At 35.6% G+C, this 16,505-nt stretch overlaps 1 protein-coding gene across 6 annotated transcripts in view; it reads left to right on the top strand.

Annotated features, from left to right (window-relative positions):
- The window catches only part of STRN3 (striatin 3), a 55,305-nt gene that overhangs the window by 1,577 nt on the left and 37,223 nt on the right, over window positions 1-16,505 (top strand). For all 6 annotated transcript variants that reach the window (XM_031593776.2, XM_031593774.2, XM_031593775.2 and 3 more), the window contains exon 2: window positions 14,477-14,580. In XM_031593776.2, coding sequence (XP_031449636.1) covers window positions 14,477-14,580 — 104 coding nt within the window. The remainder of the gene's footprint in view (window positions 1-14,476; window positions 14,581-16,505) is intronic.

The following is a 16,505-nucleotide window of genomic DNA, read 5'->3' as shown; positions in this document are numbered from 1 at the left end:
TTTTGTTGTTGTTACAGCTGTAATTAAGATAGAATAAAAGAAAACAAAGCAAAACAAAACATCCCACTCTTTCCCCCCCAAAAGAAGAAAGAGATTTTGCTATTTATTTCACTTACTCTGTGTTTTACTGTTTTAAACCTTACAGAGCAGCTGTTCCTAAAATTGGTGTGGTGAACATGGGTGGGCATTTTCAGTAGAAAGCAATGGACTGGCTCTCGTATTTTCTGTAGTGCCAAAGTAGTGTAGTACTATATTCATAGGTAAATAGATCACATAGTGGTGTTCATCGGCAAGCAGGGCCATCTTGAAGTACTTGTTTTGTGTATAGACTTGTGACTTCACAGTGGAGTACCTCATTCTATAAATGTAAAGCTCAGTTCTGAGATGTTGAAAACTCTATCTGACTGCAAAGTGCTGGTGTGAACTCATGTGGCCTCTAGATACTGTGATGTGTTTCTGCCAACTCTGCTGCTTTTTTTTTTTGTAACTGTCATTTGTCATCCGCAGCCACAATGTTTCATTTGCTTATTTCTTAATCTGCCATCCTAGTTCTGACCCTGGCTTTGTAAGTGTTGCTTCACTCTGTGTGTGTGTGTGTGTGTGTGTGTGTGTGTGTATTAGGTCATGGGAAGCAGGAGGCATGTTCACTGCTAAGTGTGTATGCATGAGGAGAATTCTTTTTTTTTTTTTGGCTAACTTCAGAAGCCCAGGATAGAAATGTGATTAGGAATGAGGCAGGGAGAGTGTGTTCCCTTTGCATGTTAGATGTCAACCCTTATAGCGATTAAGTTCAATACGGAACTCTGTTGAGAATATTTTTTGGAAGACGTGTATGGAAACCAGTCCTATGGTTTTCATGTGTGTGTGTATGTTTATAGCATATAATTACTTTTTGGTCTTGCAACTCAAGTAGTAAAGTCCCAGTTTATTCTGTGACTAATAAAGCCCTGACATCTTGAACCCCGAACAACTGTTTTGCTCTTTGAAGCCACTGTGATTGTTGTTAATCTGTGAATGTGGCCTCCTGAGTTGAATAGGAAAAAAATTTGGTAGCATGACAGTAGTAATTAATATGGAAGCAAGAAGCATGAGAATTACATTTCTTACATGCAGCTCTCACCTGTGCAGGTAGTTTCTTCCTTCTTTAGTAATTAAAGGTTCCTTCCTAAGTTAACTTGATAACTTTGCAAATGATACTTTATGAAAAGTATGTGGAAAACCAAATGACTTAGCAAAGTTTTGTCATTTTATTTTCCTGCTCTGAACTTAAGATTTATCCTATGAATGAGATTTTTATCCAAAGTATGAAACCTATGGGAATTATTGAGTGATTTTTTTTCCCACCTCTCCTTGTTTTCTGCTACATGGTTCAGGTGACAAGTAAGAGCCCTATTTACAAGTGAGGGCAAGGCAGATGGGTGTATGGTCTGCCATGAGCTTTTGTTTGTTTTTTGTTCTTGGATCTTGTAGTGAACTTTTTGATCCCTTATAGTACCTGTGTATGGAACACATCTTTAGAATTAATTTCAATTGCAAGTTTCTTCATCATCTTGAGGTTTATACCACTGCTGTAATAACTGAGCTTTGGTCCTTTACATCTGAAGAAGTACCAGCATACTTTACTCCATGTGTGTGTCAGACTCTGAATCTCACACGTTAATAGTTTTTCACGGTCTTCTGAAACTGTTTGGGTATGTGGCTATTCTACCTTTGTCAGTGACGAACTAATTATTGCCAAATCTGGGTGCAAGTCAGCATCAAGTATAAAAAAGTCAAATACTTGGATTTTAGTATTTAAACTATAGTATACTTTTCCCTTCACTTACAGTACTGACTGTCGCAGTAACTTTATTAGTGTTTCCTCACTGTTGCATAGGAAGGAAATATCTGGCCTCGCTTGGTATGTTGAGCTCTTGAATAGGCTGAATCTGTTCTGCAAACTAAAAAGAGGATGATTCTCAGTATAACAATATTGTGCAATCGCAGCTGAAATTTCAGTCTGTGAGTGTAATGACCTTCATGTTGGTTGCTGTTATACTGAGATACATGCAGTTCATGTTGTCTAATGTGTTTATGTCTAACATGCTTAGAGGAGTTAAAGCAAACTGTTGTGGTTGGGTGTTACCTCCTAAAGGAAACAAGTTTTGTACTGAATATGTAGGTGGCTTCATAGTTGCATTAAAAAAAAAATATCAAAAATTGTTGGGAAAGCACTTTGGAGTTGTGCTACAGAAACTTATGGGGGGTAACAAAATATTGTGCCAAGGAGGAGTTTTGTAGGATCATCCTGCAACTTTTCAGGCACCCAGGAAAACCAGTCAATTTCACTTTCTTTGTAAGCTTGAAGGCTGAGACACTTAAATGGAATCCAGATCTTAGTTGTTAACTAGGTAGAGCACTTTCTTCAATCTTCTGAACTACAAGATGGTACTATCTGTATTTTAAAATCATACTAAGATGCATTGAGGGAAACTTAGCAGATGCTACTTCCAGGTGGTTTTTAACAGTGAGAATAAGAAACATAAATTCTCAAAATATGTTCAATTTCAGTATGCTCAACATGCATTCTTCTATTCTTCTAACTCAAGCATGCTAAAGATTGATATGTTTGTTAGTACATTTTCCATAATATAAAATGACAGCATCAGTGATATTTGGTTCCTAGTTCTTCTAATTTTACAAATGCTTTTTTTTTTCCACCAGCTATTTAGTGATATTACAGAAGCATTCTATTATTTAACGTTTTGCATTTTTAACATATATTTAATGAAAAGGTTATCCTTGAACGTGGCTTTTTTTTTTCCTGGGGAGTAGAATTCAGATCATTAAAGGAATTTTATGATTAGGCCCCTTACATATGATTGTAGACATGTAAGCATACAGAAATGTGTAAATATGGTGAACTAGATGAGAAAATTTTCAGAGTATGTGCTGTGTTTCTGCATTTTTTCAAAGCATTTACAAAGTACAGCAGTGAGCAATTGCTGAAACGTTTGTCTGCATTGAACCTGGTTTTGCTTTTGTTACTTAGTTGAGCAATAGAATGGAAATGTTAGGAGTATTTTGTTCTTAAAGGAGTGGTTATTCACATAGCATAGACATCACCTTGCTTTTTGCAAGTGTCTTTCCTTAATGGTAAATTGGAAGTGAAATAAGTGATGAGGGTTGCAAAATGGTCATTATTTTCACATTGTGAAGAAAGAATCACTGTATCTCAGCTGACATCAAAGAAGCGTGGTACAAAATCAGAAGTATTAAGAAAAAGACAGCTTTTTGGAATCAGTAGCATCTTGTGCAGACTGAGACTGTAGCTGTTGAAGTGTTCTTTGGTCAAAAAGCATTTAGATGAGGTCATGGAAGAGAAGTCCTAGGGTGCCTGTACTCAAAGGTGCTGCCGCTGGCATGAGCTGCTCTGGAATTACAAGTTACTGGAGATTGGGAATATTTTCTGATGCTTATTCTTCTGTTTTTCTTCTATTTCCATGGAGCTGCCTGTTTGGCTGTGATTAAAAGCAGTATCCTGGGCTGTTGGTATGACCAGAGAAAGCTGTTCTTGTATTCTTTTGACCTCTAAAACCTCTCTTGATATGCTTTGGTTTTGTTGTTTTTAAAATACACCTGCAGTGCAGTTTTAATTGCTTTTTTCTTAAATAACAATCTGGATGGAGATTTGAGAGCATTAAACGTGATTGAACACACAAAGGTTGCAGATGATAGGAAACACAGATGCCACTGTAGCAAAACACACAGTGTATTTCAATTCATGTGTGTTGATCAGTTGCATCTCAGCAGATTTCTGTTGGAAAAGATATGTAATTGACAAACTATTTCACTGCATCTTACAGATAATCACAGTATATAATCTGAAGTAAAACTTACCTACTAAAACACTCCTTAAAAATATTTAAACAATACTAGTGGAAAGTGCAGTGAAGTAAGTTGCAAAAAGTCGATCCACGTTCTTACTTGGGAGTACTTGTAAATGCTGTGAGGTATGCAAGTAACACGTGCTTTGGAAATGTCTGGCTTCTGTTTGTGCCAGTCATTAAGGCATTTGCTGAAGCATGAGTGCTGAAGTACCTCTTTATGTAAATACAGGTTGTTTACTCATACACTTTACTGTACAAATACTTAAAATTTGTTTTACAATGCAATTTTTTTCACTGTAGTGTACGTAAGTTCAAAAACTAGAAACTTTCATTCATTAATCATTTCTCTAAGCTGATAGTGAGAACAGCCATGTATGTTGTGGAGTTCTAGTCCCTTTTGTGTTTTAACACATTGACATGAGAATTCTGTATATTTTGGGTAGAGAGAAGTGTGGCTTTCCAGAAGCTGTTCAGTCAGAGTTAGAGGCAGATAGCCCCTGAGAGAACTTCAGGTGCCTCTGTGTGAAGCTGAAAGCCTGCTTTTCTGTGTGTCTGGGGGGACATCCTGCCTTCTTCATAGACTCCTTGGCAAGACTTCGAAAGGAAAACTGTTCAGAGCTGCTTCCTTTTGTGTATGAATTAGCTATACAGAGATGGTATGATTTTTTTAATTAAAAGGTAACTGCTGTATAGCATGAGGAAGATACTCACGCAAGTTTGAAATGAGATCTCTTGAACTATTTCAAGATAAGCAGGATTGAGGTTTTGTCCTGCCAATATAGATATATTATTAATATTCCATTTTGTTCATTAAGAAACTGGAATATCATTTGTAGCTCTAAAGTACTTCTGTGGTTTTTTTAGGCTTAAATGCTAAAGTTTTTACTTTTCTGTTTGTCTAATCCTTCCCATAATATTTTTTAAGGAATTGATCAATATCTTTAACTTTCTGTATAATTCTTATTGCAAGATTCACCTCCTACAGGCAGGTGAACATAACAAAAGAATTAGGATGCTAAGCTATCTGTGCAACCATACAGAGGTGGAATAAGAAGTACCTGGATGGCTGTGGGGTCTTGGTGAAGTGTCAATCTGCATAGCAGTTGAGTAGTTTTTTTTCCTGGAATACTGCTCCCAAGTTATTCTGTCAGCACTGGGTATTGGAATTATTTTACTATGTGATCATTACTCTTTTATAACTATTTGGAATAAAATCACACTTCTTGAGCATAACTGTTATTTCATTAAGTTACTCTAATGAATTTTTCTTTTATACACAGCCTTGTTTTAGACAGGGCACAGAAGACTTCTTGGGGGAGAATTACTTAAAATTTCACTGCCGTTGCATATTTAATGGCCATGTAAGAAATCTTAGCTTGAGGATTTTTTTTTTTGTGAAGTACCTGGTACCTAGTCATTTCTTACATGCTGAAGGTATGTGTTGAGGTAGGGTTGTGTTCTTCATCATTTTGTCATTTAAGAAGCTAGTGGATGTGATAAGTGTCTTTTCTAATTGATGAGAAGAGATTTAACAAATCTTCAGGACATGTGTACAACTTTGTGTATCTGTTAGATTCTGGCACTCCGGCTGTTCTTGAATTACTCTAAGCAGTGGCTTGATGGCATTTACTGTTTAATGATACCTTCTGCTTCATCTGTGCAACTCCAACATGTATTAAAAGCAAATTACGAAGTTGGCTGTTCTATGGGACCATTCCTGAATCTCTACCGTGAGTTCAGGCTGTCTGTAGGGTCTTTGTTTACCCTTATAATATTTTATGAAATAGCTGATCAGCATTAATCTGTTGTTAGAAATTTAGGATAAAATATTTATTTCTTGGTTAAATTGTACTTAATGTTACTGAGGGATACATGGATTCTGGTCCTTTTTGAAGGGCTTGTGCATGTTTATGTCCGTGTTTGTGCTATGTTCTGAAATATTGTGGTTCTCTAGTGCTAACTCAAATGATTCTGAAGTAGAGAATGAACTTAAGAAATTTCAGACACATGAAGTGCTTCCTGATTATCTCCTTTTTTTAAAATCTGTCACTTGCAGTAAAGTTTCTTTCATTCCCCTAAGTTGGTTTGTGTTTTCCCGAACTATGCTCACTCTTTGCACATTTGACATTGATGATCGTGCAGCACTATTAAAAAAAAAAAAAAGCTTCACCAGTGTTACGCAGTAGAGAATGCTCAGTTTCAGTACTCAGCTCAAAGCTGTGATTTGTCTGTAAAACAATCTCAAAATTAAATCTTTCCAGAGTAATACTATGATCTTTTGCTTGATGCTAGGGTTGCCACCACTCTGCTTTTGCTTATATTTCATATAATGCACTATGAGAAAGTAAAGAATAAACCCTAGTAAGTCAGACTAGACTCTTTTGAACTGTTGACACTTCAAGAACTGCTAAACTGAAAAAGCTTACTTCCAGGATAAGAGTGATTTATTTGTTTGGGTTTTTGGTACATGCGTGTTTTGTTCTGTGATCTCAAATAAATGAAATTGTAGTGACCAAACTCATGAGTCATACTCAACATTTGGAAGCATTCAAGGAGAAAATGTAAACACATCTGCAAGTTTTACAAGACTGGTTCTGTTTCATAGCTTTAGCAAGCTTTATACAGTTGAGTTGGCAGAAGGCAGGGCTACTGGCTGCTCCTTCTCTGATAAGTGGTGTAAATTAGTGAGCATTGGCACTGTTCTGTGCCATGAGGCAGGATTAACATTTATGAGCTGCAAAATACCTATTCCTCCTCAACTTTCTATGGTACCTCTCATAAAATGTGTTACACTACATATATATTGAATAGAAGCATTTTAACTTTTTATTTCATAATTTTTTTCTCCATTAACTTGACAGCAGTAGACTTAAATATTATCAACATTGCTATTGACTTTACGATGCAGAGCTCTCCAGTCTGGGTGGTATTGTATCCTTTTGTGTATATGTAGATAGCTTCTCGTGTTCTGACACCTGAAATGGTGGAGTTATTTTGTTTTCAGCCTTCCCAGGGAATGTGTTACTGAACACATTCATGAGCAGTGGCGTAAGTGCTAATGACTAGAACAAGTTAGTTTAGCTCATTGTGTTTGATCTGTTGTAGATGATAATTTCCCATTCCATATTTCTAAATGTAAAAAGTGGATATTCCTGGTTTTGGAAAAGGAGGTGTGTGTCCTTGAGGATGCTTGCCACGTTGGCATTTTCCCCTTCCTTTTCCACTCTCTGGTGATGGTAAGTGCCTGCTACACTACAAGGTGTGCAGCTTTGTTTTGATCTGTGTGCTGTTGTACTACAACTAAGAGTTAGAGAGAGCATAATCTCAGTTTTATTTAGTGTTAGGTGTCTAATGAATCTCTAAATGTGGCAGTTAATTACTAACAGCATAACTTAACAATGTAACTTCATTTTAATAATCTACCAGTATAATGATGTTGACAGCATAGATGTCTTTAATTTTACCAAATGTTTTCTTTTGATGTTACCATCGGTGTATAATTACTAGTTGTAGTGGTAGCTTTCATGGAAAGAAAACATTATGTCTATCTTGGATATATTCCAAAAAAATGCCCTGTAGTTTTTCAACAGGATTGGATGTTTTTTTAGCCAGCAATGATCAGATTTGTACTTTTTTTTTTTTTGTAAGGGGGGACTTATGCTTTTAGGAGATATGTAGAAAGTACAAATGACAGTGAGAGAAGGAGGAACTGCATCCTACGATGAAATTTTGCAAAAACAATAGAGTTCTTTTTCTAAAAAAAATTCAGAAATATCTGAATAATCTATTACTTTACAAATGGAAGCTGTAAATACAGAAATTGGGAAGTGATTCCTGTCTTGTGGTCTGTACAGAATGGGCAAGGGCAACACTGCAATATGATGTCTCATTCTTTTGTAGAAATTTCAAGAAGAATGCTGAAAATTTGAGGAAAAAAAAGCTGATGAAATAACATTTCAGAATGATCTATTTAGAATTCAGTCTTGGTGGTTAGTCAAAATGAAGTCTTGAAAGGCAGCCTAATTCATCTCTCCCTGGGGGTTAGAAATATTCAGAAATATTCAGAGGCTTTTTGATTTTGAAGTAGAAAATTGTTTAGTTTAAGGGATGTGACGCAGCCTAGTGCTCCACTTGAAAAAGAGAAAGCTAACACCTATCTCATTGAGGAATCTTTTCTATATGTAATCACAAGTATAAATGAATTGAGAAATGTGTTCCTCTGTAATCTAACCTGGTGTTATTAATTTTGATGGAAAGAACATGCAAACTTAATCATCATACTTAAATGCAAAACTGGATCCTTAAATTAAGCTACCAATAGAACTATGGGGTTTCTTTTTATTTAAAAATAAAAATGCTTTTGTCAGAGTTGTGATCCAGTACAAATGCAACTGAATGAAATGGACGGTCTAAATGCTGAACTGCTTTAAGCGACTTAAGTTTTAAACTAATGTTACTTGCGTCAGTGTTGATTTGAAAATTATCTTTTCTGGGTGCTCCAATTTCTCTATTAGAGAAGCCTGAAGACTTTACTTTCCTGTTGGAAGATGGAATTTATAGATGCATTTTTGGCTGACTCCACAATTTTTCTGTAAATTGGTGCATGTTCACAGTGTTAAAAATTGCGATCTTAGAAGTAAAGTAAGTGCTACGTGTGCTCTGATAGGTGAAATGTGCTCAATACAGCTGTAGTTTTGCTCAGAAAGGTGACATCTTTTCTATTTAGTAACTCAAGTAGGAACCCAAAGTACTGATGGCCTGTATCAAAGCACAGCAGCCTAACTTGTTTGTTGAGGGGTTGTTGAATACACCTCCCGATGGCTGGTTTTGAAAAATTAAAAAACAAGAAGAAAACCAGCAAGAACCCTTGCTGTGTAAATTATAAGGCTTCCTTGAAGTTCTCTTACAGTTGTTCTGATGGCTTTGCGCTTCAGTTTGTGCTTGGCCATCTGTTTGTAATTGTCTGAAGTTGCAGCACACTGCATTCTAAGTTGTGGACTTGTATGTGTATAAATATAAAAACATATATTCAAGTGAGCTTTGAGGTCTGGGCAGAAAAATACCTGGGACACTGATGTTGAGTGAAAGAAATCATTAGGGATTACTTTAGCATTACTTTGCATAGGGCATATCAATAAATTGATGTCTTTGGTAAATGTCTTCAAAATACTTACTGTACAGTGATGTCACAGCTTTGGCTAAGTTATGCTTTTTTGGTAATCTTTGATTTTCTATTGTGAATATTGTGGAGAAACCTTCTTGTTAGTTTGACAAAGAAACTCTGACTAGAGGTTAATGTAGGAAGTATTTTGTGTTTGAATTAATAACCTTTGTCTTGACAGATTAAAATGTGTAACTGAGATTCTTGAAGCTATCTGTAGTCTCACTGAGAGAGACCATGTGTTGATATGTCAAACTACTTAGCAGCTTACTATTAACTTTTGTCTGTAAAAGTCACATCAGAAGTACTATTTCTTCTAAAGGCGATGCAAAATGAATTTAAGATGTGAAAATAGACATAGAGTTTATTTTGCATGACTTGATCTTCAGGAAATGCATACCAAAGGAAGGATGCATATGTATTCAAACAGCCCTAATTGTAAAGAGAGCTTCATTTATATGTTTGGTTCACATTTGTTTGCTGAGCTCACTCAAACCCTTTTTAGAAACATGCCTGCTTCAGAGTCTTGGGAGCTTTTATTCAAACACGTTTGATAGATCATTGCATTTCTTTTAGCAAGTGTGATATTCAGACTCTTCATGAGTAGTAAGACATATTATTACTACTTGGGTAGTCCAAAAGCTAACAGAAATACGAGTGGTGGTGCTTGAATTGATGCTTGTATGCAAAGGTGGTTGTTTCTTGGTAAAACTGGATGGATGTTGTTGAAGATGGAGTAACTATAAGGTTAAAAAAAAAAGTTTTTTTGAAGGTGAAAATGAGTTTGTTAGGTGAGATAATCCAGTGCCTGAAGGCGTTTCTGTTAACTGTCCATTGATTAAAGAAAGAATTAATTCAGACTGTTAACACCTGTCAACTAAAAATTACTGGGCCTTGGGTCTGCCCGGATTGTTGATGTTCTTGTTGATTTACATTTGAGGTACAAAGCAAAGTGCAGATTAGTTAGTGCAGGAGTTATGATGCTAAAATAAAGTGCCTGCCAAAATTATCAGGTGTGCGAAGCAGTGCTGGCATGCACAGACACAGATGCTGTCACTGTGGCACCTAGCATTTGAGTTATTCTGTTACAAGTATGTAGGTGGTAACAATCAGATTGACTTCTCCTGAAATTGATTGAAGTATTTAGTGTCAGTGTGTTAGTAGCTGCAACATGAAGAAGAGTGAACTATGCAGAGTTTGTGAGATTTACTTTTTATCTGTTCTCTTCCTAACCCTGTATCTCTCACTGTTTCACGTGCTTCTGGGTGCACATACTGCCTGCTTTCCCATTGCAGCCTTCTCTGGGCTGCCACTCCTTCAAGTGGAATGGATAACTTTTGCCTTGCAGTATGTAATGCCAGTAGGCTGAAGTGAGATGCAGTATTTTTGGGGGAAGATGACAGGTGTTTTAAAAATTTCTGGGCACAAACTTACTTTAAACTGCTATGTCATTGAAACATGCACAGTCCAGCTTTTTAGAGTGAGAATCTTACTTGAGACTTTAACCTGCAATTTAAAGCTTGATTTAAATAAATAAATGCTGTACAATTGTTTAGAGTAGTCTGGCTCTTTTTTTTTTCCTTGCCCAAGTCTAGTTAACAGTTTAAGTATTAATTACAGTTAAAATACAAAGATAGCATCATCAGACTTCTATGGATATACTGAAATTCTTATTGCTTTACATACAGTTGTTTGTTTTTTTTTCCCCAAAATACTCTTTGGGGGAGTTATCAGTGTTTGCAGCTGAAATAAGAATGTGTCATTGTATTGGCAAATCCATTAGAATCCGTTTGCCTGAATTGTACGAAAAAGTGTTAGTATTTCAAAAACATAAGATTACTTCTTTAATCGATCTTACAAGCTTTGCCGTTTAATTCAGACTCCATGCTGCTTTTTTTCTTTGATAGGTGTTACTAGGTTTGAGTTCTTGGTTGATTATTGTATATCAGAATTTATTAATACAGTAAGATTGAAAGCCTATGTATAATTTATTTAATAACCTTTAGTTTGCATATGTAATTTTACCTGCCCAGAACACTATAATAACTTTCCTCTTAATAAGTTTAATTGAGGTGAAGATTCTCTTGCAGTCAGGCTTTTCTGTGTGACTGGAGCAATGAAATGCATGTTAAAGGGTAGTATATGAAATGCAGAGCAACAATTCTTAAAATTTTTAGGACTACTCAAGTTTCTTTAAAAACAAAGCAAAACAAAATTTAATTTTACTCCCAGAAAATGTTTCTTCAAATTTTTAATGGATCAACTTCAGTGTGAAATTCTGATACTTGAATAAGTTAAAGTTGCGCAGAAGTTTGCTGGCAAAGTGCTTAAAAAAAAAAAAAAAAGCACAAACCCTTGGACTACAGTATCTAGTACTTATATGTATGGAATTAAAAGAATGCTAAGGTTACCAATTCGGAAATGTTAGATGTTAGAATTTTGTCTCCTTTCATTTCTGCATCCCATAGTTATTTAGTTACAGCCCATTCTTTTTCATGGGCTCCATACTATTCAGGTGGTTGCTCAATAATTGTTTTTATCCTTGTGTTGTGTTCTGCCTTGCCATGTTTTAGCCTTTATGTCATGCATCCTTGCACAAACACAAAATATCTGCTGCTCTGTTTCTCAGTGCTCTTTGAGTTTGCTTTCATAAGAAAACTCAGCAAATTCATATGATAGTACTCTTATTTACGGGTGAGGGCCAAGGTGTAGAGGAATCTCAGAGTTAGCAAGTGTTACTGATTTTTGTAGAAAAATAGCAGATATCAGAGAGATGGGAAAATAAATATGAAAATGGGCAGTCTAATGAAAGAGGAAGAATCTGCCCTGAAAAATAAGCTTCTGACTTGGTTTATAATTGAAGAATTTGAAGCATAGTCTTGTCTGGATGGGGGATCTGGGGGGAAGGATAGGAAATCTATCAATGATACATAACTAAATTCAGCTGTTCAGGTTTTTTTTTAAGCCAAGGGAAGTTATATTTTTGCATACAGAAATATTATTTTATAGATATTATGATGTTATAGATCTTGATTTGAATCTGTATGTCAGGAGGCGAGAGGCTTGTCTTCTGAGTTTCCTGGTCTCTGTATTTGTTTGGGGCTTCTGTGAGCTGGACCTATTATTTGATGGCCAGTTACTTTGGTATCCTGTTTGTATCCCTTGTGCCAGGCTCAAGTACTCCCATGGCCCTACAGAGTAGGGTCAGGAAACTGATGTAACTCAGAACTGAGTAAAAAATAAATGAAGATTTCCTCATTAGATTTAATGTGTGTCTGCAAAAGCAGTAATATCACCCTAGAAGAGAAGCAGAAATTGGAGGAGATGGATTTGTAAACCTAGAGGTTTAGAAATTGATTGAAAACAATGTAGAGAATTGTCTTGTAAGGAGGAAGGAGGGAAGGTGAGTAGTAAACTCTTCTGTGACATTTTGTTTCCTAGTTCTGGTGCTAAGCAGTCATTAATAGTTATAAATTTTACCAGCTCCTACTCTCCAGAGAATCCTTTCAAAGGAAAGGAATACCTTAGGGTTGAAAACTGTATTACATAGAGAACATTTCCTCAGTGTTTGTTTTTGTATGGAACTTAACAACTGTGGGAGACATCTGTTTACTTCATCTTTTGTGTTTAACATGAGATTTACTGATTCTCCAAAAAATCACTGTTGGGAAATCATATGTTAATTCTTGGGGCTTAATGTTGCACAAAATGTCAACCGATAGTTTTGGCAATCCTCAGTGCTCAATTCAGGACTTGAGGAAAGAAGTTAATTAGCCTAGCTTAATAGCAAATCTGTGTAAGTTAATCTTATTTTTTATTTTGTATGGAGGGCCTCGATGTGTAGCAGTATTCTGAAGGTCTTTTGTGCAGATAACTGTCATGTGGTTAAAAACTAATTGAAGTTACAGTGGAGAGAGGAAAAAGGAAAGTTCCCTACAGCTAGAAGTGTGTCTGCCAGAAGATATCCGCACTACTGACATAAGTGACAAACTGTCTGAAAATTGTATTCTTTCCTGGCAACCTTTCTGCTAAACCTTTTGGATCTTGTGAAGAGTGATATAAATACCGTTGTTTATTAAGGACTTTTTTCTTGGCTTTTTAAAGGTGAATTTAAGTAAGAATTTAAGTATGAACATTTAATGACCATGTATCCAGAATTATTTCCAGAAGGAGGAGATAGTTTGGCTGTGAGCATTTAAGAGGCAGATGCAGCTATAGTGTTTCCTTCTCAGTCATTTGCAGGCAGAGGGTGAAATAAGGCCCAGCAGTTGCACCTGATGAGTAAGGTGTGGCAAATGGTTGTAAAAGGATGCTATCCAAAGGAGAGAGACTGGTAGGTGTGAAGACTGTCACTTACAGAAGATCTGAATTAGGAAAAGTATCACTATTGAGTTAAAGAGCATAAGAGCTTTAGTGACCATACTTTGGTGGTGATTTTTGAAGTGTTTATTTCTGGTACTATTGTTATTAGTAGAGTCTGTGTGGATATGATACTTTTCAAACTTAAAAGAGTGGTGATGAGCATACGTGCGTGTAACATACTAGTTTTTATTTTTCTAATTGCTTTTATTACTAATTTTGGTTTTTTTTTGTTGTTTAAGGGTGTTATTTAATAAAAAAATTGTTGTCTTATCCTCCTTTTCACTTGTCAAGCCTAACAAGTTGGGCTTGTGGAACAATCTGGTCATTTGCTGCTAGTGGAATAAAATTGTTTAGTTAGAATTGTCTACAGAAGACTGTTCGCTTTCTATTGGATTAGAATCACTTCTACACTATTTTTTTTTAATTTGGCTATCATAGTTGCAGTTATGTACAATTGTTGGGTTTGCTTGACTCTCTACATCCCCTATCAGTGGGAAGATCTTTTGCTTCATATAGGATGGCATTAAAAAAAGAATAAACCCTGATATTCTAATCTTTGACTGTCTTCAATTGTGGAAGGTGAATCTGTAAAATAAATCTGCTTCTTGTATAGTTAATTTATTAAATCTGTATCTGACATTCTTATGCTAATTTCTTTTTCTTGATTTGTTCAAGATAATAACATTTAAAACTAAGTGGCTTAAAAGTATATTTCTTTTAATATGGCCTGTCATTCAGAAGAAAATGTATAAAAGAATGTATGCTAACAATGTCATAAGACAGACATGCATTTATTATGATTCCTGTTTGTACCTTCTCTTACTATGTTATACCTGTATTTCAGTGGGGGGAAAAAAAAAACCAAAAAAAAACCAGGCAAACAAGAAGTATTCTTATGAGCCAAAACCAACATACGCTCTCCTGGGCAGAAATATTTTTGTTATTAATAATTGACTAAAGTGATTCTTACAAAATAGTTTCTCTTTTATTTTTTTCTTCTATGTCAGACTTGTAATGCTTCGTTTTGGGAACAGAATAAAATACAGTGATTGTTTTTTCTTTTTTTGTGTCTGTGTGTTTTCAGGCTCGGATAGCATTTTTACAAGGGGAAAGAAAGGGTCAAGAAAACTTGAAGAAAGATTTAGTGAGAAGAATAAAAATGTTAGAATATGCATTAAAACAAGAAAGGTACGTATATGTATTTCTTAAACTTTTATTTTACGTGTAAGACTTAACAGACTAGGAAGAGAGGTTCCTTCACTTTTTCACTTTGTGTGAACGGTTTCTACTAGATGATTCTACAGTTGCTTTATATGCACTGTTTTTGTGGTGTATCGTCATCACATTGTGCCAACTGCCTGAGTTTTTGGTAACAATTACTGAAAAAAAATTAATTATTGATAATTAAACAGTGGTGTTCTTGTCTCACTTTTTCTGATGATCTTTTGTGGCTGCTATAATACTCAGTTTACAAATTGGTCTCATGTCTTAAACACAGAAAGTTCAAATTGAATAGATTGTCTTTTCTGGTTTGAAGAGTAAGTACTGTTATTTCATGTGGTGAACACTAGAATTTCTAGTCTCAGTTACTGTATTTTCATAGTATTAACATGATGTTATGAAAAATTTGTCAGATCATAGAATGACTTGGGTTGGAAAGAGTTGCTACTCCCTAACAGGGACTAGATCAGGTTGCTCAAAGTCTAATCTAATCTGCCTTGAATGCCTTCAGGGATGGGGCATCCACCACTTCTCTGGGTAACTTGTTCCAGTGCCTCACCACCCTCTGAGTAAAGAATTTCTGATTGACATCTAACTTAAATTTCAAGTCATTACTGCTTGTCTCATCACTATCAGATAGTGTAAAAAGATGACCCCCCTTCTGCTTATATTAAAAAATTCATTTTACTCCATGCAGGTTAATGACCTTCAAAACTTCACAGCATCTTGTTGGCTGTCAGTTTCAATTGACCAAAGAGTGCTTTATTTTGTAAAAGCACTAGGCAGACAGACTTGTCATATGCCTATATTTTCAGTAATGGACTAAATTCTTAAAATTAATTTTATCTTGTTCTCAAAATGAAACCAGATCCAACTGTGTGAGCTTTTTAAGGGTCTGGCAAAAAAAGTAGTCAGCCTTTGTTTACTTTGATTTGTGGGGAATGTTCCTTCCAATGTAAGTAAAAACGTATCCAGGTGAGGCCTAACTATGTATTACTATGCCATTTTTGGTTAGCTGTCCAAAACTGAACATAGTTCACATTACAAATTAGTACTGTAAGTAAGCTAAGCAGTACAGAAACAACTGATCAGTCAGTTTCTTAAAAAAAAAAAAAAAAAAAAAAACAAACTAGTATTTTGGCAAGGATGACTGCATATCTGTGTGTGAAACATCCTGTATAGAGGTGTACTTCAGAACACAGTGTATGTTTACATTGCAGATCATCATGCATCACCTCATGTATTTTCTGGTGATGTAATAGTCTGCAAGGAGCTGCTTCATTCACTCTGTTCTCAGGGTGAAAAGTAACTCAAGTTTCCTACTGGTGTAAGACTAAGAGTTACATTATTAGATCATACCAGCAAAGTGCAAATGACTCTGAATTCCAGTCAGATGAGAACTGTGATGAGCAGGTGGTGTACTTCTCATTTAAAAGAATATTGAACAGTTGAAGGAAAGCAGTTTGTTTTTTTTAGCAATGATAAACTCTTTGTGTGCTGCACGTGGAGACTTGCTGCAAATATACGCTGTAAGGCTGTGGGGATTGCCTATTTACTAAGGTAAATCAAAGACAGTTAATTAGAGCTGCAGTGTGAAGGCAGAATGTGAAGCTAATGTTTTTGTTGAAGACTCATTGATGCTTTCCCTTGAAATTAAACTACCTTTGTAGTTTGACTTCCCATGAAATTCCAGAATTCTTCTAATGAGGGAGAAATAATCATATGTGCAGCAGAAGAAACATGCAGTTTATTTTAGTTCTTTTGGCTGCTGGATACAACCCAATGCTGCTTAGTTTTCAAAAGGTAAATCTTTGCTTAAGTCCCCAGCCAAAATTGTCATGAAGATTGCTAAAAACAGGAACTGAAACTCTGGCTTTGATTGGTGAATGAGT

This window comes from Phasianus colchicus, chromosome 5, assembly GCF_987193195.1.
Source record: "Phasianus colchicus chromosome 5, bPhaCol1.hap1.1, whole genome shotgun sequence".
NCBI classification, from domain to species: domain Eukaryota; kingdom Metazoa; phylum Chordata; class Aves; order Galliformes; family Phasianidae; genus Phasianus; species Phasianus colchicus.
This window is presented reverse-complemented; position numbering and strand designations above follow the sequence as displayed.